This window comes from Hydra viridissima, unplaced genomic scaffold (genome assembly GCF_058129835.1).
Source record: "Hydra viridissima isolate aposymbiotic clone 2 unplaced genomic scaffold, HvirCarnegie_v1 scaffold_10, whole genome shotgun sequence".
In the NCBI taxonomy this organism is placed as follows: Eukaryota; Metazoa; Cnidaria; class Hydrozoa; order Anthoathecata; family Hydridae; genus Hydra; species Hydra viridissima.
The window spans coordinates 15,674,178-15,697,758 of record NW_028324309.1 but is presented as its reverse complement, the minus strand read 5'-3'; the positions used below and the strand labels follow the sequence as shown (position 1 = coordinate 15,697,758).

At 29.7% G+C, this 23,581-nt stretch overlaps 3 protein-coding genes across 7 annotated transcripts; 1 reads left to right on the top strand and 2 right to left on the bottom strand.

Moving 5' to 3' along the window:
• Nucleotides 1-2,850: 2,850 nt before the first annotated feature.
• Nucleotides 2,851-6,390, bottom strand: LOC149883349 (LIM/homeobox protein Lhx6-like). 4 transcript variants are annotated; one of them, XM_090100867.1, is made up of 4 exons: nucleotides 6,189-6,390; nucleotides 4,199-4,407; nucleotides 3,873-4,102; nucleotides 2,851-3,642 (listed from the first exon to the last, which is right to left on the bottom strand). In XM_090100867.1, exons 2-4 carry the CDS (start codon nucleotides 4,390-4,392, stop codon nucleotides 3,104-3,106), a joined length of 963 nt encoding a protein of 320 aa, XP_089956993.1. In that variant the 5' UTR covers nucleotides 4,393-4,407; nucleotides 6,189-6,390; the 3' UTR covers nucleotides 2,851-3,103. The 4 variants fall into 4 exon arrangements, with proteins under 4 accessions (XP_089956993.1, XP_089956994.1, XP_089956995.1 ...); XM_090100868.1 differs by lacking the exon at nucleotides 6,189-6,390 and adding an exon at nucleotides 5,318-5,399 and having other exon boundaries at nucleotides 2,865-3,642; XM_090100870.1 differs by having other exon boundaries at nucleotides 3,467-3,626; nucleotides 6,189-6,335.
• Nucleotides 6,391-9,445: 3,055 nt separating this feature from the next.
• On the top strand, nucleotides 9,446-11,102 carry LOC149883348 (uncharacterized). The gene has a single exon (XM_090100682.1). It carries the CDS (start codon nucleotides 9,543-9,545, stop codon nucleotides 10,614-10,616), a length of 1,074 nt encoding a protein of 357 aa, XP_089956808.1. The 5' UTR covers nucleotides 9,446-9,542; the 3' UTR covers nucleotides 10,617-11,102.
• Nucleotides 11,103-11,242: 140 nt separating this feature from the next.
• Nucleotides 11,243-17,993, bottom strand: LOC145181631 (LIM homeobox transcription factor 1-beta-like). Of its 2 annotated transcripts, XM_090100680.1 has the most exons (7): nucleotides 17,866-17,993; nucleotides 17,535-17,757; nucleotides 15,224-15,432; nucleotides 13,478-13,647; nucleotides 12,923-13,000; nucleotides 12,745-12,829; nucleotides 11,243-12,610 (listed from the first exon to the last, which is right to left on the bottom strand). In XM_090100680.1, the coding sequence occupies exons 2-7, from the start codon at nucleotides 17,714-17,716 to the stop codon at nucleotides 12,156-12,158; spliced, it is 1,179 nt and encodes a 392-aa protein (XP_089956806.1). In that variant the 5' UTR covers nucleotides 17,717-17,757; nucleotides 17,866-17,993; the 3' UTR covers nucleotides 11,243-12,155. The 2 variants fall into 2 exon arrangements, with proteins under 2 accessions (XP_089956806.1, XP_089956807.1); XM_090100681.1 differs by lacking the exons at nucleotides 17,535-17,757; nucleotides 17,866-17,993 and adding an exon at nucleotides 15,575-15,685.
• Nucleotides 17,994-23,581: the final 5,588 nt, after the last annotated feature.

The window sequence follows — 23,581 nt, the reverse complement described above, 5'->3', positions numbered from 1 at the left end:
CTGTTACTGTTGCTTCACTTACTGCTTTTCGACCCCTTTCTATGTATCTTATTTTTCAGATTTCAAAATCTCCAAAAAATTCTTAAATGTGACGAAACTGTTTTTATTAGAAGTTTTACGCAACCATTTGCAACTTTACGCAACCGTTAATATAAAACGATCCAACAAACTTTATTTAATGAAGTAGCTATTAATAAAAAGTTATTTTTATATTTTGTGGAAAAATAAACAAAAAAAAAAAAAAAAAAAAAAAAAAAAACAGAAAAGAAAATCAATTTCAATCTTGGTAGTAGAGCATCCCGCCATCGGAAATTGAGTAAATGCGTAAATTCCGATGTGAGAAATAGTTATAAAGGTGACTCAGATGTGATTTAATCTTTTAATATTCCAATATTTTCAGATGGTTTGTGGTGGCTTGCAAAGTTTTGCTGTAATTTTGCGAAAACTTCGTAATTATAGATAAATACATCGGAAATACCACAATATTACGAGTTTACACTTTAAATACGATTTATTGTTAAATTACGCGAAAATATCGTATGATAATGCGTAAATCTCGAAATATATCGGAGATTGCGTGAAATTCTCCCCATCGACCTCGGACTACATTGCACCTCCGATGTGATACCATTCCTCACCATCGCATCACATCGGAGTCACCTTTATAAACTATTTCTCATATCAGAATTTACGCATTTACGCAATTTCCGATGGCGGGATGCTCTACTTGGTAGGTCTATCAATATTTCTTTTTTTATGTTCTTGATAAAGCGACAAGTTTATAACAAACCAAATGAATTTGTTGGTGACATTAATAATAGAGAAATTTTTTCGCATCATGCGGGAAAAAAAATGTTTTCATCAAATATGGTTACTTTATATGATGCTTTGAAAAAAAGAATTGATTTAAAAAAAAAAATTTTAAAAAAAAGATTTAAAAAATATTGAGGCTAATACTTTCATCATTAAACTTTTTTTTTTTTATTATTAATTCAATTTTATTTTTATGAAGATTTTGTAAAAAATTGAATTAATTTTTGTTTGTCTAACTAGTACAGTGCGCCAAAATGATTACACGAAGCGCCATTCAGTCGCTTAAAAATTATTTTATTTGTAATATGAAAATGACGAAGGGCGAGTATGGTAGGGGAGACCGGGGCTAGTTAACTACAGTTTTAGTTTTTGAGCTCTGTGCATTTCTGGGTGAACTTTTTTGAGGATATCAAATTGCACTTCAAAAGAATATGAATTTGGCAAGCATGTTCAAGTGTCAACCATATAAAAAATAATAATTTGTGGCCCAAAAAGGGCCTCCAAAAAAGAAAAAAATATGTACCAACTTACCCCGCCCCGGGGTAAGTTGCCTATACTCTGAGGGTAAGTTGGCACACCATATAAAAAGAGACAAGTTTAGCAACATTAAGCATATATTTTAAGCGCATCTTCTATATGAAAAGTCTTGATGATTTTTATCCAACAATATTTTTTGACATTAACTTTTATTGCCCTTAAGTCGATCGAATAGACTTTCCCTCTATAAAAATAGCATCAACAGCATTATTTGTAACATTTTTAGAATTTACAAACCTGTCTACTTTTTTTTATAATTTCGCATGTCTGTAGATCTGTATTGTTATATAACTTAAGTGAATTTACGGCTAATGCGAAAAGTTGTAAGTTGGCACATGTTGCCAACTAGCCCCGCGATCATTGTGCCAACTAACCCCAAAAGCTTTTTGCACACAAAATGGCTTATAAATCCCCAAAAATGCGAAACATTGAGAAACACAAAATGTGATTGGTTAGAGTGAACCATACAACACCTAAATCTATTCGAGTTTATTTGTAGCTAATGCTAATGCTTTTTAAAATTGAAAAAGTAATATAGTTATAAAAATTACAAAATTAATAAAAAAACACAAAAATCGCTATAACTTCTATGCGCATGCGCATATAGCCCTGATACTACACTGAAAGATGAATTAGTTAGGTAGGAAGGTTTCATGTGAATTTTGGAAATTTCTGATGGAAAATTCCAATGTTAAACGAAGTGTGTCAACTTACCCCTGTAGCCAACTAGCCTCGGTCTTCCCTACATAATTTTACGGATACCGAACAGATTAGTATAGTAATCATCTTTTTACATATGGTTTCTGAAATTTTTAGCACACTATTGGATTTCTTTTTGTTATCACTGTACAATACGAATTTTTTTTTTTCTTATTAGAAATTCTTTTTTATTGCTGGGAATCAAAGAAGCTGACAAGAAAATCCTCATTCTGTGTATTATCATACTATTGCAATAAATTTTGATGAAAGATTTTAAATTTTTTGCAATTTTATGTTTACCCACTGCCTTAAGTTCGTTTCATAAGTTCCTTTCAGCTGCTGAGTTTTTTTTTTTTTTTTTTCAACTGCCTGGTATTTTCAGCTGCTGAGTTTGCTTGGTATTTTCATTTTATCAGTACCGTAGCCGTAAATTTTTGAATTGCACGGGGGGTTTCTCTGAATTACTTGATGATTTGAGAATAAATTAAACTTTTCACTGATTGCATTTAAACATAAAATTTTATTTGCGGAAAGTCGGGGAGGAATTTTCATTGGGGAAAAGAAGGAAAAATGCGGACAAATTTAAATATAGGTGCGAATACAAAATCTAAACTGAAAATAATGAACAGAAAATAAATCTTATCTTTATCCAAATTTTTCAAAACATATCTAATTTAATCGTACAAGTGTATTTAAGGGAACTATGAGGGGAACTATGAGGGGAATTTGGAAAATTTAGTTATTTTATTGAAATTTAGTTTAATCGTTCGATAATACTCTTGTAATAAATAGAATGTGATAATAATACTGCAATATATATTCATCATATTAACATGTAAATTAAATTAATGTATATTACATTAAGTAGAGCGGAACTTTAGAACAATTTAAACACCATACACCGAGCTTTTTACATAAAATCTTGTATGTATGTATGTACATAAATATACGCACACTCACATTTATACACACACATTTACACACACATATCTATGTATATATAATAGATAACCTATAAAAAGTGTTTCATTCCCTTTCTGTCGTTTTTTTACATTTATATGTATTGATTGCCTTCTTGCTGAGCTAAAATTGTAGAAAATTCTTCACTACTGTTTTCTTTAACAGTCATTGAATGGTTAGGATTAGAAAAAATCTCTGATGATAAGAGTGCGGAGCAAGAGGATTCTTCAAAACAATCTAATTGATGTGTACCATCTTCTGACGGTTCAGAATACGTTTCAAATTTATCTGCTCTATCACTTTGAAGTGTGCTTTTTTTATATTTGGCTCTGGCATTTTGAAACCACACTTGTAAGACCCTTTTTGATAAATTTATTTCTTTCGACAGCTTCTGCAATGATGTAGAGTCCGGATTTTTTTCATTTTTAAAAGCGTTTTGCATCATTTCGATTTGCTCGGGTGTAAACATTGTTCGATATCTTTTTTCTTTCATAAGGCGATTTTGAAACTTCTTTTTTTGCGTTTCGTCATCACTTAAACAATTTAATGGTGAAAAAGACGGCAATGACGGTGTCATTGATTGAAAAACTTCTAAATTTACGGAATGCTCAACGTTTCTATGCATAAAATAATCTAAAATAATGATGAAATAAAAAATAATGAAATAAATAATAAGAATTACTCCATTTTTTCAAATAACAATCTTATCATAACTTTGAAACATGTCAAACTTTTCAAGCAAAGTGGTAGTCAGTAAAGTCAAAAAAGTCTTTTATTGTTTTTTTTTTTTGTTATTGCTGTGCAGTTCTAAAATTCCCAATCACTAAACCGTAGTTGTTTGATTATTATCTACAACTATATACCTGGTTGAGAATTCTCATGTTGAAATCCGACTGCGGTACTATCGTAGTAATGTAGCTCACAAAGCAATTCATCACCTTTAACGCCATAACGCTCCCCACTTTGAAGCATCACTTTGCACAATTGACATCGAAAGCAATACACGTGATAAAAAAAGTCTCGAGTTTTCATTACATATTCAGATTTCCAAATGCCTTGGGAACAACCTTTGCACTGAACCAATCCAAAATGTCTAAACAATTTTAATCACAAATCTTTGCCTTTCTTACTGAAATAAGTTTAAAAGCAAGTCTTTCGTACTAATAAAAACTTTGTGTCCATAACTTACCTAAAGTAGCATCCTTCGCAGAGTAACTCCTCGTTTTTTTCATAACAACGTTCCTCCGAAGACAGTGATATAGCACAGCGGGAACATTTTAAGCAGGCGCTATGTAACATTTTATTACCAACAATTAAAGTGTAACGCTCGTAGATGACCTGGTGACATTGTCCACATATATTTAAGTTTGAAAAAGTGCTCATCTCTTGTTAACGAATCTGCAAATGTAAAAAATCTGCATTGTAAAAAGATAATTCTTCAAACTTTAAGACACAAGAATATTTTTTATTTTTACAAAAATTGTTGTTTTTTTGTGAAAAGGAAAAATTTAAAGATTACTTGTTTACAGTTATTTGTTTTTTTTTCAAATTTTTTTACAGCTGATTTTATGCATCGGAAAAATTTTGCGGAACCGAATGTCCTTAATGCTTTAAAATTATTTTATTCGATTTTAAAATTTAGTATTTGCAAAACTTCATAAAGATAAAAATGGAGAGTCATCAAACTGTTGATTAAGGGCAGACACTCTAAATCAACTATTTTAGAAATTTTAACTAAAAATAGCCAGGTCAGGAGCCTTGTGTTACAAACGAAAACTATATTTAGATACATTAAAAAGAGTATATTAAAGTTTACCTCTCATTTTTGAACAAAATATAAATTTAAGTATGCGAACTTTTATTGTACTATAATAGGTTATTATGTTTATGATAATTTATGCATTATATTTATGGTAATTTATGAATTATTTTTATGGTAATTTATGAATTACATTTATGGTAATTTATTAATTATTTTTATGATATTATATATTGAGCTATTTAAGCAATTCTAGTGCCCGTTTTTGCAATTTTTAAAGATAATAAATGCAAAAAATCCAATTCAGCCGAATCACATTCTTTTTTTGGTTGTATTTTATTGTTTATAACAAGTTAATTTAAAAATTGAAGTTAAACATTTTTGCAATATCTCAATGAGGACCTCAAGGGAGCCTTAATGATTCTTTAGCTAGGTAAACTTTCACGGAATAAACGAACGGTTTTTATTTATGCAACTAACAATTTTAGGGAAGGAAGTGGATTTACGAGTTAGTGCATTTGAATCAAATCAACACATCAAGTTGGTTACCAGTGGTTAAATTTCGTAACTCCTTTCACCAAATGAAGTGAGGTGACTTCCTAGTTCAACTGTAACCAAAAATATCCGTTCGCGAAGACAATAAAGTAATATCCATCTGCAACTAAAATTACTGGAACTTAAGTTATAGAAATTTATCCGAAAGCAATTACAGCTCATCTATAGACAAATTAGTATTTAAATATTAAAAATTTTGGCCAGAACTGATTCGCATGACTTGCATCAAACTCTGCTTGACTCGCATCAAAACTCTGCATGACTCTAACTTAACGAAACTATATGCAAGAATTAAACACTAAAACTTGAATATTAAGTTGGAAATGGGAAATCTTATAAAACTGAAGTGTTAACTTTTATCGGAGATTGCCAATAAATAAATGGAGTTTTATCCATTAATATGAATTTTTTTATCAAAAATATTTTTTGGTATGATGAGGTTTTATTACACTGTCTAGCATCCTTAACTTTAGTAGTGGCAAGTAATCCAACAAGGCATGCGTTTTATAGATTAAAAACTTCAGGGACTATTCATATAAAAGCAGGATTCTATTTTATTTTTTCTTCTTTTTGCTCCCATCATGTCACTAAAAACAATATTAACCGGCCATGGCGCTCATCCTCGTCAATTTGATATCATCGCCACAATCATTGTTGACAACATCATTAGTGCAAAGAATAAAATGTAGGAACATCAAAAAGCTATTACCAAAACTTTACTCAAAGTTTTTTTCAATGTTTTTCAATGTGAAAGTTTTTTATTTTTCAGTTTCTGTGCTTGATGTAATTACATCGTTGTCGGACACATTTTTATTGAACGAAGTTAATGAGCTAATATTTGCATTCTAATGAACTAAATAGTTACCTGTTTCAATTTCTCTGTCGTTAATTAAGATCTTTCATAAACGGCTAACTCATTAAACTTCAAAAAATTGTCAAAAAAAAAAAAAGAGTATGGAGCTTGTTACAAAACGCACAAACACTGCAAAAATTGAAGCATTCGATTATTTCACTCATTTATACAAAAATATAGTTTATGACAACGCAGAAGTTTAAATCATGATTGTGAACGGTTTGATTCTCGGTGACACATTTGAACGACTAATATTTATATCGTTATTTGTATCAAATGAATAAAATTAAAAGAAAGATGTCAAAGTTGAAAGCATTTTGAAAATTATCTCCCTAATATAATAATTGATGAGCTTGCAAACAAAATAGATAGCAATGCACTCCCTAACACTCAGCCACAAATGCATTAAATTATTTTTTTACCGTCTCAAAAAAATAAACTAAGTTCATGGCAAATTTTAAATGTACGATACACTAAAATACAAAAAATAATAATAATAAAAAAGAATTTGGTAGATGATTATTGCAATAAAAATTTGATAGATAAAGTTGTAATAAACGGAAGAAATTTTTTAACGGCTGCAATTGCATATCGAAATTTCGGAAAATTCTATTTTTATTCTGTGCTATTGGTATTTTATACAGGACATTTCCACCTCTGCATTGGAATTGTCGCTAAGCATTCAGATTTTAGATTATCACTTTGTAATGGCTTGTTCAAAACCTGTTCATTTTTGGTTAATGTAAAAAAAATTGAAGCCATTCAAAAAGTTTCAAAAAGATAAAGCAATGTACTTTGAAATGCAAAATTTTTTTAAAGTTTCATAATATTTAATCCATTAAGCCCGTACTTTGCACGCACGTATTTTTTGCTGCAGGTCTTTTCTAGATTTCTAATAAGCGTATCAGTGTATTTTACAGAAGATAACTTTTTAATGGTATTATATGTAAATGGAGAATTTTGATGAAAAAAAAAAAAAAAAAATAGCAGTTTTTCCCTTGGAGTCATCAATCAAGGAAATACATAAATATGCCTTTACATACTGCTTTATAAGCCAAACTGAGAAAGTTGTATTTTTTTACATCAGTTTTAAGCATAAACTTCCAACCCCAGCATTTTCCGAAAACTTTTTATAAAATTTGTTAAAACTTTTTTTGGAAAATTTTTGTTCAGGAAATTATTGCTCACGACATTGCTTTCAGTTATTTTTCTATATTTCTAGAAGATAACCTCAAACGGAAAATAGTAAAATGAAATAAAAAAATTTTCTGATTTTTCAAATAGAAAAATATATACATATTTTTTTAAAACTAACTTTTTATTTATAGAGCCTGAAACTATTATTTTTTCCATTCATAAAAACTTTATTTGAAAGCTTTTTTTATTTTTATTGAAATTTTCTTATACATTTTTATTTTAAAACTATGATTTGTGAAGAAGAATATGCAGAAGCCATTATGAATTCATTTTCATCGACAAAAATATATTAAGGAAAAATAAGATTAAAAAATTCATTTACTTAAAAATTAAAAAACTTGATGAATATTTATTAAAAATATGTCAAAATACAACCTAAAACATTGCCAGTTTTTACCCATTCAATAAAAAAAGTTTTTACCATTCCAATTTTAAACTATACTCAGTATTCATTTTCCCCCTCATTCTTTAGATATTGCTTTCTTGTTAAAGTGGTAACAAAACTGAAAAACAGGGAAAGGGAATTTAATTGTGACATAAAGTTGAAAAGAAAAGCTAAAACCTGTTGTTCAGTATAGTTTAGTAGAGTGTGTGAAGTATTTACCAAGCTTACTAGAAACCGTTGACTTTTCGATAAAAAAACATTTTGTTTTTTTTATCTCAGTTAAGTAATAGCATCATTTATTTCAAAATATTTTAAATAAATACAATGTTTATATTTCAAAATATTTCTAATAAATACATTTTTTTATATGGTATAGATATCTAAAAAATTTTATTAATAAAAATTGTTTTTTTAGATTAAGCACAAAGAACAGGATTTGCTCAAAACAAACAAAGCATCATGGTCCAAACAACAAACTTCAATCACGTGCTTTGTTTTGGGAAAGTTTCCCTGTTCAAATATTACACCATGATGCACCATAGTAAATATTACACACATATCACCATGCATCATTTGTTAATGGAACAAACTTTATGATTTTGAACAATTTCAATTCTAAATAAACACAATCCAAATAAAAAATAAATTCTTCGTTTGATTATCATCATTTGTCGAAGCATGTTAAAGTGTGATGCTTTTGGCTTGCCAATACGAAAAACTGTATATCGGGAAAGACAAAACTACATTTCTGCCTTTCCAAAAAACAGAATAAGTCTTGCCTTGTCATTTTTTGAAGACTTTTTTAGGTGAAGTTAGATGAATGTCAATAATAACAACTAGCAAATTCTTTAATTCCACTTTACATAACTGGTTTACATTCAAGTAAGCCAATGCAGGGTTATACGCAATACGCATAAATTGTCACTCACGCGAATTTTATATAATTTCATTTGCGTATTGCGAGTGAGAAAAAGTTGCGTGTGAATTTCAACTCTAAATCAAAATATTAAAGCAAAAAAAAAAATCAAAACATTAAAGCAAAAAAAATGTGATTCGGTTCCGTAAAAAACAACTTTCCAGCTTTCTCTTTTTTTTTTCTTTTTTCCAATGTTTTTTCCCAACACTTTCAACATTAACAACTTTTCGGAACACAAATACCATTTTTAAATTGATAAAGTTGATGTAATCACTTTAATTAATAAAAAATAATTAGCGATTATACAATAGGGAAGGCGTAAGTTATTAAAGATCTCTTAAAATGTTGAACAGTTAAAACTCATTAAATTTGCTTTAATAAAGTTCAAGACCGTCACTATTTCTCCCCCCCCTCCCCTTATTCTCCCCTTCTTTTTTATTTTAAATAAAAAAAAAATCATATTTGTTAACAAATTTGCATTTAAAGATTTACAAAAACTATACGAATTTTTTTATCTTTTAGTATTGTATATTGTTAAGTGAACAGTACCTTACATAATTTATAGACTTTGAGGGCATCATTTATGGAGATTTTATTGGTTTTGCACGAAAATATATTATCTCGGACACATATACATTATCTCGGACATATATATATTATCTCGGAAGCATTAACAAGGGAAAAAAATTAACGGAAATGTCGTCATCGGGAAACTGTAATCAACTTGTAGACATTTTATTATCAAACAAAATTCCGTTCCAATTATCAATATTTTGACAAACAAATTTTTTCTTTGAATAGGTTTTGAAAACAAAAGTTTGGCTTTTAATCATGCTAGTTTTTATAGAACCGGCTTAGTAAACCTGACATGACTATTATCTCTAACAGTTATCAAGGACTAGTTTATAAGGAATCAACAGGGCTATTAACAATCGCTAACCGTTCTTCAGCTGTTTTGAGTGGAAATGCATTCCAGATTGGCTCGTCCGTATCAAGTGAAGATATAAGACTTTATGCAGATGCCTCTCTCGGAGGTCTTGTAAGCATACTCAGTCTTATAGAAATAATATTTATTGTACGAATAAAACGAAAAAAGAAGCTGTACGAGATGTTACTCCTCAGTATCGCTTTCAGTGATTTACTGTTTGGCCTTTTGAACATTGCAATACCAGTTGGCATCTTGACCAATTGCATGAGCAACACAACTTCTACAGAAGCAATTCAAGTTGTTTATTACAACTTTATACTTGCATCAATAATTCATTTATGTTGGATTACGGTTGATCACGTTTGGACCGTCATTTCTCCCATTAAAAGAAACATCTATGTCACAAGAAATAAAACATACGTCTCACTTGTAATAACATGGATAATCTCAACTGTTGCACCCTTGTTCATTTTTTTTTACCACGGTATGCTCAAGAAAGATCACTTTCTCACTAAATTTTTCACCGCGAGCCATTCTCTTAAATTTAACCAAGGAAATGTATTTGACCGAATAGAGAATAAGGTTTTGGCAGGGCTCATTTTTACGGCCGACGGGATGTTTGTTACATTTTATGGATACACGATTTATAAAATGTATAATAAGAAGGAAAAAGAGATGAAAAACGAATTTGAAAAGCAAGTTCACAAAACTGCAGCTGTAGTATGCATTGTGACCGCTAGTTTGTTTGCAATCTGTACGATGCCTTACGCCCTCGGAGCATTTGATGTTGGGATTTTTTTCCCTTGGGCTCATGAGTTAATAATTTTGAATAGTGCTACACATCCTATTGTTTACTTTGTGTTTCGCGGTTGGTGCGAGAAAAGATGGAAGCACTATGAGAAGCAAGCAACCCGTCAAGATAGACTGTATTCGGTTACAAATTCCATTACAAGACACGGAAGACGCTCAATGCCGTATAGAGACTCCTCAATAGAATCAATTAGTGAAATGTAGAACTTCGGATCAAATATTTCAATTCACTGCTGTTACTGAATATTGATGTTCTACCGAATATTTCAATTTGATAATGTTAACTTATTTGCACTAAATAGCAAACAATACTCGGTTATTTCATTAGCTTTGTAGATTAATAAACTTTAAGGTTCAAGGGGATGACGTTTTAATAAATATTCTTAAATATTAAACGCAAAATTAAATAAGAACAATTTTGAACTAAAACAAGTGTTTGCACCCAGTTTACTAGTTTACTAGATATTTTTCTCTTGGCTTTTTCATTGTTAAAACAAAAATGCACTTATTCTCACAGTTGAAACACATTATTGCACTTTTCACCGTCTTGCTATTAGACGACTTTTCACGTCTTACTATTGGACGATTGTTAAAACAAAAGAATTATCATGGTATTGGACAATTTTATAAATGCTTTATTGAAAATCATTTGTATTTTCATTAATGAGAATATAGCATTTTGATAAAGTTGTTATTGCAAAATTCTTTCAGGCAGACTCCATAAAGCGTTATTTTAAATATTTGATATTAACTGCTGAACTTGTTTAAATCAACACTTTTTGTCTCGCTTTTTTTTTATCTTGTTTTTTTAATGCGATAATTTTTAGACCTTTCTTCTATCGTTGTTCTTTCTGATCATTTTTTAAAGGTTTTTTTTTTGTTTATTTATTCTCGATGGTAACATGAAAGATTAAATCTTGTACTACAACATATACAAATTCTATTTAAAATAGTTTTGTAGCTCAATAAGTACAGAAATACGCGGAGACTTGGTATAACAGAGACAAGGAGACTTGGTATAAAAGTTTTGTTAATAGTATAATTTGTGGTGAAAGTTTATTTATAAAAATTTAGTTTTACAGATTAAAAGTTTATTTTCAAACAGGTTTTTAAATATTTTTCCTTAAAAATATTTTCGTTCAGTGAACGATGTGCTCTCTTTTTATTCCAGTTGCAGTCACCTCGAAATTTTTCGATGTTTTTTTTTTTTAATAAGAAAAATGTTAAAATATAATTTTTATATCTTTAACTAGTGCTTATAGACTTGATAAAAATCCCATTTTATTCTCTGATTGATCTCATAGCTAACAGAACTTATCCCTTATCTTAAAATATTTTCCTGTGGTTCTAATGACGTTAATATAGTCGATATGGCTTGACTTAAACTAGATGTTGGTCAAATAAAGGAAATTGATTTGCGCGCTGTTGATTTTTGAAACGGTTCCTTTACGATAAAATATTGAAGTTGACGATAAAATATTGAAGTTAACAATATCGCAAAATGTAAGTTTTAATCGCGAGAAGTCCACCACTTTTAATACACTTGCGACGAAACGTTCTTCTTTTTTTTGCAATATTTTTGAAAATTTTTTTAAATCCCTCTCAAAAGCGTGCCACCCTTTTAAAAAACATTTTTTTAAAAAGAACCGAACAACTGATCGCTGTTGCTTTAATAGCAATTTTTGTTTGCTTCAGTTCAAAAAGGCAGCACCTAAAAAAATATATATGCATAAATTTCCTTTTTTACAAATATGCGTTGATGAGATGCGGCATTAAATGAAACTGACTGGCCGAAGGAGGATGGACATGTTTTGAATGGAATTGATTGGTTGAAGCATGCGCAAATACGTGATTGTTTCTCGTTACCAAATCATTATTGTTGTTATTGTTCATACTACCATGGAAACCATTTTCACCGAAATTGTTACCCATACTACTATTATTATGTCCAGTGTTATATTTAGCAGCTGCAATATCAAGTGTATTTGTTGGTTGATTTAGAGTCGTGTCATGATCAGATACCATAAATATAGATGTCTTTTGAAGCGGCTTATGAACTGGTGGTATCGATCTTGTGTTGATGTTTTTCATTTCCCGCGATGGTAAAAAGGTAGAAACGGGTGAACTGCTCGTAACATTTGACTCGCTTATTTTGTTAAAATCTTCAGGAGTAAGTGGAAAATTTTTTGGTGAAGGGGCTAAAAATGTATAAATTAAAAATAATGGTAATTACGTATAACGTTATGCGTAACGTATTTTGAAGTTAAGTTACATACCAAGTTACCTATAAATATTTATGAAAGTAATTAGATGTAAACCGTGCAAAACTTACTTTTTTTTGAGCTTGGTTTGCCAACATTGGTTTTATGAATTTCAGGTTTTTTTCCATTATCCACTTTTCGATGAAGTTTCTTGAGCTTAAGTCATATTTAAATGTAATACAACACTTTATAAATGCTTTGTTAATCGTTTGAATAAAAAATGCAAGTCATGGTAAAAATGTGACCCACCTTTGCTCGTTGATTTTGAAACCACACTTGAACAACGCGAACACTTAGTCCTGTTTCCTTTGATAGTTTCTCACGAACCTGTTAAAAACAGAACTTGTATAACGTTAAGCAGAAATTTTTACTAAGGTCTGATGGTTAAAACAACTTCAATTTTGGTTGGGTCAGTCTTTTTTTTAATTTTAGTTTTCTTTTTTTTAATTTTAGTTTTCTTTTTTAAATTTAGTTTTCTTTTTTTAATTTAGTTTTTTTTTTTTTTTTTTTTTTTAAATTTTCACTAATTGAATTAGAATTAAACAAGGTGAACTAAATTTTTTTTCACATGTTTAAATTTTGAAAACTGTTAACAAATAGTTCTATTTTTATAGGACATATGTTTATAAATCTCGTAAATATTTGCTAGTGACGTTAACTTATCTCCTTAATGTCTAATACTTTGACTTTATCCTACGGTTAAACACTGTGATTTATGAAATTTACTTAACAAGTTACCATCTTTATAAATGTAAAAACAACTTCACAATCTCCTGTAAATAAACGTCTTTACATGAAACTTACCTTTCGACAAGGTTTTGGTGCTAATTCAAAAGCTGTTTTGAAATTGTGTCGCTGCTGTGTTGTTAAAATTGTTCTTGGTCTTTTACAGCCACTTGCATTTTTCTCGTAACTTGACGGACTTGCAGTCGAAATACTCCCTGTCTCATCGCTGCTGCTGCTAAACACGTCAACTAATCAAGAAAACGGTGCCGTTTAAAAGTTTAAATTTATTTTGCGGAAGCACTGCGTGCTTTAACTTTTTATTTATTCTCAGCATTTGTCTTATTCTAAAAATATAGTTTTAATTTAAGAACCCTTAATATTATAAGGATGCTTAACTAAAACCACATTTTCGAATGACGCATAAACTATTCGTCTTTAAATATACATTACCCCCCTCCCCCCTCCAATCTTTATCAAGCACAAAGTTAAATGTATACATATCTGACCCACCCACAATGGCGCCATAAAAGTATACTGAAAATAATAAGTAAAGATCACTATGAAAAGCCCAAATGCAAGGCTTATTTATTTGACACTGTTGAAGACTCGAACAGATCTTCAAGGCGACGATGACGGCGACGATGTCATAGACATTGATTATACGTATTTATGTTTTGTAAGCAAAAAAGTGAATGCAGTGAAGCAGCTTTTTCTCACCGTTAATCTTACTTGTCAATCTGTCAATGTGTTTAAAGAGAAGCGCCTCCCATGAATTAGAACCACCCTCAAATAAGCCTTGATGTCACTATTAATTAAGTATTTTATTTTCGAATTGTTTTATGTTTACGATCATACCACTTGGCACTAAACTCTTACCTTTATGGATTTGATTAGAAATATATAAGAATTTCTTTAAGACTAATGATTAAAAATGTCTATGAAAATAGGTAGCCTAGCAAAGAAAATAAGTAGCCTAGCAAAGGGAGTAGGTAGCCAAGCAAAACATCGAAAATGTCAATTGTAACTTTATAAAAGTTAAGAATATTTCTTCAAAACTTTCCGTTAAATTGGTTTTTTTGGTCAAACTTTGAGAAGAAAAAAAAAAAAAATCAAAATCTTAACCTCCCTAATGTTAATTATTGCTGGTGAAATACTTTAAAATACTGATTTCAAATAGTTTGTCAGATACATGCATCACAGATATCGTCTGTTGTAAAAGGAAAACAGAATTACAGAAGGTTAAGTACGAGGAATAATAAGAGTACGAAAAATGTAGCAAAAAGTTTTTTTATCCTCAACCAGTTTTTTGTTTTAGAGTATTACTAGTTTTAAAATAGAAACTAAGTACAAAAAAAAAAAAAGGAAAACAAAACAACAACAACAACTTTATTTCGGTGTTTAGAACACAAACAATATGAATGTATTTAAAGTAAAGCGAACTGTAAACCGATTAGTTTGCTGCTACTACAAGAAGAAGTTCAATTAGCATGATGAAATTAGCCAATAAGAGAGGTAGAAACGATGATTTACACGAAAGGAATTAAAGTCTAACAACGAAATAGTTTATGTAATAAACAACCAGCGTTTAAATAACTGGTTTGAAGATTCCCTTTTTTTACAAAGAGGAATCTTCATGTCAGTTAAATAAAGAGAGAGAGTTTATAATTGATTTCAAAAAAAGTCTGCATGAGCTGCAGAAAAAAATCTATAATCTTCATCGTGTTTTTATGCAGTTATTTAGGTTTTAGTTTTTAGGCTCTTGTGTTTTTTTGGCACATAAATCGAAAGTTGTGTAAAACTTATGTTTTGACTGATAAAACTAACCGTCAGATTTCTGCTCCATAGCATTGAGGTCAGCTCGACAGAAAAGCTTTTTGTCTTTGAAAACAAATTCATCGCCTTTTTCCAACTTGTTCCCACACTCCTCGCACTTAAAACAATCTATGTGAAATAAGTTAGTGTCCAGTACTTTCATAATAACAGAATTAGGTGAGATAAGATTACTGCATGCCACACATTTGGTACCGAATAATCTGAAAAATATAAATAAAACTTTACAAAAATTAAAGTCTTCATTTTAACTTTTAATGAATGGGCTATGCCTCTAGTTTTGTGTTACTAAAACACCAATATTATAATGCAATAATTAATTAAAGGTAATTAATTGACACTTACACTCATTTAATCGATTAATTAATGAGAATTATATCTTGGCTAGCTTGGCAATGTAGCCAAAGTTTAGCAACTATTTTTTAGCGCACCGAATATTTCTTAAACGATATTGCGTGCATATTTGTATAATAGATATCTATCACGTTTTTTATTGTGGCTATTATCACATCAGATATTTTTCCTATCTGATAAAACAGCGGAAAGTTTTTAAATGTAAAAATATTGGTTATACATCTATAATTGCAATTAAAGTTTGTTCGTACTTTAAATATCAAAAAGGATACCTCAAGTTGCTCATAGAGGCCATGGCAACGGTAGGCATAGGAACAGATGTCTATAAGGCCAAGATTTTACAATTTAAAAAAAGATTTTGGTGGAAAGAATCGGCTATTGAGAGAGGGTAACAACTGACAAGCAAATTATTTAACCAAAAAATGAAAGACGAAGAAAATTTTTAGGTTTTTTTTTTTCAGCAAATCTATAACTGTTATCTATTATCCCTATAGCTGGACAAAAAAGAAGCGTCAAACACTGATTAAATATGACGGAGATAACAAAGAACTGTTAAGCCTTCTATTAAGAGCGAAGAATAATTTAGCAAAAGCATCAAGACAGACATATAAAAAACGGTTTAAAAAGCAAGCAGACATTTTAGTTTTTCTTATCTTTACATAACATATCTAAAAACTTTTCCAAAGAAACAAAATCCCTCATAATCCTTCTGACACATGGAAGCCTTTTGAAGAAGTTTAAAATTCAATGAATTTATTTATTTCTCGCTTAAACACTACATATACATTTTGGAGAAAATAGAAAAACTATTTTCTTTAAATTCGGATAACATTGCAACTAATAATGGCTTCTGTTCTGCAACAACTTTCAAACTTATTTATCGAAATTATAACGCCATGTTCGTTTGTTAAGTAGTTTAACTCATGGGAAAGGGGGAGAAGGAGGAATCTTCGACAAGAACATTACAAAAATTTGCTTCTTCTTCGGATTTTTGTTGTTTTAGCCGCCAATTAATCTCTAGTTATCCATTAATCCTTTTGTTTAATTTTTTTTCCGAAAGAGTAGTTCTTAATCTCTTTTTAAAAAACCGTAATTAATGGTTTATATAACTGTCAAAGTTTTTTTTTACTATCTTTTCTGAACTTTTAGAACCCACTCCTCCCCCAAGGTTACGCTGTCAAGCATTTATTTTTCTACTGTATTCACGATGGTTATCCCCAAGTTTTTCCAAAAAAACAAGTCCACATCAATATTTTCCAGATTTATCTGAAAAATATTGCAAATTGCTATTTTTTTAACGTTGATTTTATATTTTTCTTTTTATTCTTTAAGATCCTAATAAGAGATTTTAATTATATAATAAAAATCAAATATAAAAAATAGTCAATCACTAAATCAATTTATAAAATTTGTTTTTGTTTTAATTATTGCAAAGACCTTAAAGTTTAAAAAGATTTCTTAATGATTAAAACTCGTTTGTTTAGCATTCGTTGAAGTTTAAAGTTACGTAGCAAAAGGCATATTTTACAGATACTAACAATAGTTAGTTAAGAAGGCAATAGCTAAGCAACCTTGACTTCTTGTTTAAATATAACAAGTTCATTTTAACTTCCCTACGCAAACAAAAAGCTGGAAGATAACGGCTGTTGACTTATTTTCTCTTTTAGGGAAGGAATTGCCGAATAAAAAAAACCGCTTGTTGATAGTTGAGAAATTTTTGTTCGTTGTTTTAAAACCGTTGATCCTGGTTGAAAGGTTTTCAAGCGCTTTTTTTTTTTTTTTTTTTTTTTTTGCCAACTCTGGTGAACTTAACAAGTTGTTTGTTGAAGGAAAACCGTTTTAGCTTAAAACAATTTCAAGCCAATTATGGACTTTTTTTGTAATCTTGTATTTCCGAACGCTCTTGCTATTAAAATTAAAGAACCAAAATCTAAAGTAAATATAAACCTACCGGTTGTAGTCGTATTTGCAGAATATATCACCATTTTTCTTGTAACATACACGTATAAGTTTATCGCAACATTCGCAACATTGAAGGCAGTGTTCGTGCCAATATTCGTTACCTTCAATATGCAGCAAGTAGCTGTCTACAATTGGATTTTTACATCCATGGCATATTATAGAAGCTTGCATTTTTAATCAATTTTTTTTTTTTATTTCATATTAGCTAAATACTAAATAAATAATATTCACTTAAAAACAATTTCATAATTTTCAAATTTTAAAAGGCTGAAAAAAAAAAAAAAAAAAAAAAAAAAAAAGATTTCTAGCTAAAAACTCACCAATGAAATGTTATAACTAACGAATTGTTAAAAGAAATTTAGAGTTAGATTTCTGATTGAAGTTAATTATTTTGAACTAAAGTATTCACACTAATTATTCCAAACATTAGTCGTAACTTGCAAACGCGGATTAGTTAATCGCAGAATAAAAGTCTGCCACTATATCTCTGAAAGCAAAATCACAAAATAGAAAATCTTCCGTTGACTAACGAGATTAAATGCTAGAAAACCTGAGTTGAGATAGGGCACCATATTTTATAATGCAAATTGGTACAATATCACATTAAATAAATACAAATAGAAGAATGGAGAAATTATTGCTAATAATTATTACTTTATTATGAAAAAAAATTTTTTAATAATGTAACATAAAATAAATTGCTTAACATGGATTTAAAATTCTTATTTATAACAAATATATAAAAATTGGGAGACGAGAACTTTTCTCACCGGTGGCTAGACTTCATCCCATTAACGTGCGAAAGACAACTCATCCTTTAAAAAAAGCCCTTTAAAAGTGAAGGATTTTCAAAATTTTTTTTCTCTTCACCATATTATTTAAGTTGAAGAATTTTATTAGTTAATAAAATATTACATATGAACAACAGAAGAAATATTCGGTGAAATACTTGAAACCTGCATACGATAAAAGAAATATTCCGCGAAATAAACTCATTCTGTAAAAAAAAAAAAAAAAGAAAAAAAAAAAAAAAATCAACAATGCAAAATATGGCGGCTTTAAATTTTTAATTTCTAGTGCTTTGTGAAAATAAAAAATATTTTCAACAGAAGTTGTGTTATGTTTATTGATACTTTTTTTAGTTGTTTGAAAAAATGAACAAAAAATATTTTAAGTGACCTTCGGTTATTTTATGTTGTTTATGTATATATTTTTTTTTTGGTGCTAAGACGAAAAAATACAGCACGCGCTGAAAGTATCACTTGGATGTTACACAACAAAAATAAACAATGTAACCAAAATTTGCAAAGCAAAAAAAAGTGAGAATAAATAATGCTAATAAAAACTTAAACAGTTGGAAAGTATGGGAAGGAAACACACGAGACGTCAAACCCTCGAGACAAGATCAATTCTCATCAAGTCTCGTAATTAAACGAGAAAAAAGCGAAAAATATAACTTTTTTAAAAAACCTTTTATAAGGTAGAACTTATTTATAAGGTAGAACCTTTTATAAATTAGAACTTATAAAGTAATCAGAGCAATTTCTTTGTTGATACGAAGATCTGTCTTGCAAATGTTGCAAGATAGAGCTCTGTATCAATAAATTAATCATTGGGATACGTAATAAGGTAATACGGATAGAGAACCAGAGATGCCCTATAAAAATTAGTTTGAGAAACTCATTTATAGTTTAAACACTAAATGTTTTGATATAATAATGAAATTGACTTAAGAAGTTTATTTTAGAAATAACGCAATATTTGCAATGCTGAAGCTCACAATGGTCATAACCCATTTACGCATGCATATGTATGTATGTATGTATGTATGTATGTATGTATGTATGTATGTATGTATGTATGTATGTATGTATGTATGTATGTATGTATGTATGTATGTATGTATGTATGTATGTATGTATGTATGTATGTATGTATGTATGTATGTATGTATGTATGTATGTATGTATGTATGTATGTATGTATGTATGTATGTATGTATGTATGTATGTATGTATGTATGTATGTATGTATGTATGTATGTATGTATGTATGTATGTATGTATGTATGTATGTATGTATGTATGTATGTATGTATGTATGTATGTATGTATGTATGTATGTATGTATGTATGTATGTATGTATGTATGTATGTATGTATGTATGTATGTATGTATGTATGTATGTATGTATGTATGTATGTATGTATGTATGTATGTATGTATGTATGTATGTATGTATGTATGTATGTATGTATGTATGTATGTATGTATGTATGTATGTATGTATGTATGTGTGTATGTATGTATGTATGTATGTATTTATACATGCATTCATGCATGCATGCATTTGGGTTTTACATCCAAATATCCGCTCCGTATAGATATCAACCTCATCAAATCTTTTTTTCGGTCATGCCGTTTAGTAAAAACCTCTCTTTTTTACAACCGTGTGTAAAGCACGTTCTAATTTCAATTTGACCAAGATTTTAATACTATGGAAATCTAAGTTTTATTTGCAGAAGTATATGCAACATTGGTTTTCCCTTTGCAAGATAGGGGAAAACCTCAATGAATGGGACAGTTTTTGCAAAATGCTTTTTAAACGTAGGTAAAATTGTCTAATATATATATTTAAATATGTTTGATAACCACCGACTCTTGCTCAATGATATAGTAAAGCAAAAAAATTGTATTTGTATTTGGCTATTGGTAAAAAGAGAGTTTTATTGGAGCATGACATTTGTCCCATTCATTAAGTATGTCTCATTGAATGGGACAAACATAAAAGAATTAAAAATAGACGTATTTAATTCAATCACTTTTCAAATTAGTTTATTAATTGTAAATGTAGTTAAATATATAGATACATACATAAAGACCACACAAAAAATATTTTTAACTTTAAACGTTTTAACTCTTATTAAATTTCATTCAAAGCAGAACTTTCTCATTTTAGAATATTATATTTAGTTATTTTTATTTAAGTAAAATATTGCAGTATAAAAGTGTGTAAATAATACCCATTACCCATGGGGATAAAAGTAAGGGACTGCAGCATCCCTCTGCTGAGCTGTAAATAATACTTTATTAAATTCAATCAATAGGTAGTATTTTGTCCCATTCAATATGCGCATCACTTTATCCAAAAATGATTAGTCACACCGAAAACACCATAAATTAAGCTTGAATGTTTTACTCACTGTAGTACTAGAGACTGCTATCTATTTAAGCATGGGATTTTATTTTCCATAACTTCAAAAATTGCTGCAAAATCAGAAGAAAAAAAAACATTTTTAAAAATTACTTTTTACATTCGAAAACACAATAACTTCCATTGTCATTACGGTCATAGAGCTATAGGATGGATGAGTTGGTCAGTTGAGTTCTTGTTTCTATCACTCTTTGTTACAGGAATTTAAATATCCTTACATCGATGCTTCTATAAGAATCTGAGTTTGTCCCATTCAATAATTGTCCCATTCATTAAGGTTCTCCCCTACATTACCTCATGCAAAATTGATTACCTTTATGCAAAGTTGAATTCCCCTTTCTAATTCAAAAAATTTTTGTGTTTAAGGGTATCTTTCAGAATTTTATTAAATACAAAGAAACGAGATCAAAAAAAAAAAAAAAAAAAAAAAAGTTGTTTTTTCTCATGTGAGAACCAAACATTTCATTTATTTAAAAAAGTGAACAACTTTTTTTTCGTCTACTTGTATGCTTTTGATTAGGTGAAGAAATAATTTTTTAGCTAAAACTTTTTTGATTCCCATGATTTGTTTAAAATTTTCTGTAAATTTTTAAATGTATGGTTTGCAGTCTCTCTTGTTTTCTACCTCTTTTCTAACTGTATTCTGTCTACTTTCCAAAATAGAAACCAGGTATATGGAATTTTGTTTAGTCATTATGTTAACTCAAGCGTAACATATTAAACTTTTTTTTTTTTCGTGTGATACTTAATTTTCAGAAGTAATCGAATGCGGAAGATTGTCGACGACCAGTGTTGAAAAAATCTTTGAAAAAAGTAAACTTACAAGTCTTACTGTAAATATAACAGTAAGAGATGTAGTGTAGAAATGAAAATAAAGGAAATATTATCGCTCCTCCAAAAAGCCTCTGTAAGTGGAACTGGTAATGATCATGAGTTAGTAGTCGGAAGCAAAGAAAACGAAGTAAGTGGTATATTAATTTGTCATGACGCTGTGGAAACGGTTATTGAAGAAGCTATCGCTAAAAAATGTAATTTGATAATTAGTGTCCAGCCTCCCTTTGTAAACAAGTTTAAAAAGTTAACTGGCGAAAGTCACATTGAGCACGCAGTGGTGAAAGCAATAAAAAATGATATTACCGTATGTTCTGCTTGTTCGCCTTTGCACGATTTTAAAAATGGTAATAGAATGTTATGCGACAATTTAAATTTGAAAAATGCGAAAGTGTTAATACCCATGAAAAAGTCTATGCATAAGTTGGTAACCTTTACCGTTCCTGAAAATGCTACTAAACTACGCAAAGCCTTATTTGATGCGGGAGCTGGAAAAATTGGCAACTACGACAACTGTAGTTTTAACACACACGGGATCGGTACATACATCGGTAACGAACGCAGCAATCCACAAATCGGAGAACGGCTAGAATTTGTTGAAGCTCATGAAATTAAAATCGAGGTCTTTTTTGAGAAGTGCTTACAAAACAAAGTTTTAGAAGCCCTTTTCAGTAACCATGTCTACGAGGAAGTTGCTTATGAAATTTACAGCTTAGAAAATACTCATCAGAGTACTGGCCTAGGGGTAATTGGAACGCTTGAAAATCCGATGCCAGAAAAAGATTTTTTATCGCTTATAAAAGAAAAAATGAGTGTTGGAGCAATCCGCCACTCAACTTTAGGTAAAAACATCTCTGTAGTTGCTTTTCTCGCTGGTTCAGGCAGCTTTGGCATTGAAAAAGCCATCCAAGCGGGGGCAGACGTTTTTATAACTGCGGATTTGAACTATCAAGACTATTACAAGGCTGAAAATCAAATGGTTTTAGTAGACGTCGGTTACTTTGAGAGCAAAAAATACGAGAAAAACGCTGTACTAGATTTTTTACGGCAAAACATTTCTGATTTTGAGCTGCGCCTGGTTTCTTCAGAAGTCGATACAAATTTAGTTAAACAACTCTAACATTTTTAAGTGGTATACTCGAAAAAATTCAGAATCAGCTGGTAAAAACGCAGTCCATTTTTTTTAAAAATGAGTAATATCCTTGTGCATATAATTCGCTCATTATGAGTCGCAGTTAAATCTGAGTGAAAATATCTTTTGGATATTTTTTGAAGATCATAGAGAGTTTTCTTAAATAACCATACTTTCTGGTAAATTATGATTGTCATCTAAAAAATGATGAATTACATTCATTTAGCTTTTAAGTTAGCAAACTAATTTAATTCTTAGAAAAAACAAATTTATACCAAAAGACTTAACTGGTTTTTTGTTTACAAGGCTATCATTTAAGACCATTATTTCCTTGGTACCATCTATAAGTAACAAATTGCGTTTTTACTTGTGGCTATTCAGTGCACTATTGCAATTAGGGTTTGACTTCAGGTGTTTAAATTCAGAACGGTTATGGAAGATAAATTGGTAGGTAATTTTGTAAAATTAGCTACCTTATATAATAATAACGGGCTGATTTTACATTTCTTCTTGTGGATCGGCCGATAAGTTTGATGGAAATTTGATCTCTAGAGGATTAGTCTGCAATTATAGATTGCAGAGCTGCAAAATTGTTCTTCTGCACTCTTGTGAAGTTTGAATAACAATCTTCTCTAAGAAAAGAGCGCTCCGATGTGCAAGATATAACAGGTATAAGATATTTTGAATGATACTAGTAAATCATCAAGTCTTAAAGTTGTCTTATTTAACAAGTATTAAAGACAGCTTAAACTAGTCTTAAATGAAATACTGTAAGTCGTCTTAACTAAAACGTCTTAAATTTGTCTTAACACATATGAAAGACAGCTTAAAAGACGTGTGTGTGTGTATACATATACAT

Excerpts from the sequence above, each read along its gene's own strand:
- LOC149883349 (XM_090100867.1), bottom strand. The coding sequence starts at position 4,392 with ATGAGCACTTTTTCAAACTTAAATATATGTGGACAATGTCACCAGGTC. Across the intron at positions 4,103-4,198 it reads TGCGAAGGATGCTACTTTAG|ACATTTTGGATTGGTTCAGT; the intron begins GTAAGTTATGGA and ends AAAATTGTTTAG. Across the intron at positions 3,643-3,872 it reads ACATGAGAATTCTCAACCAG|ATTATTTTATGCATAGAAAC; the intron begins GTATATAGTTGT and ends TCATTATTTTAG.
- LOC149883348 (XM_090100682.1), top strand. The coding sequence starts at position 9,543 with ATGACTATTATCTCTAACAGTTATCAAGGACTAGTTTATAAGGAATCA.
- LOC145181631 (XM_090100680.1), bottom strand. The coding sequence starts at position 17,716 with ATGCAAGCTTCTATAATATGCCATGGATGTAAAAATCCAATTGTAGAC. Across the intron at positions 15,433-17,534 it reads TGCAAATACGACTACAACCG|ATTATTCGGTACCAAATGTG; the intron begins GTAGGTTTATAT and ends TATATTTTTCAG. Across the intron at positions 12,611-12,744 it reads CAAACCAAGCTCAAAAAAAA|CCCCTTCACCAAAAAATTTT; the intron begins GTAAGTTTTGCA and ends ATACATTTTTAG.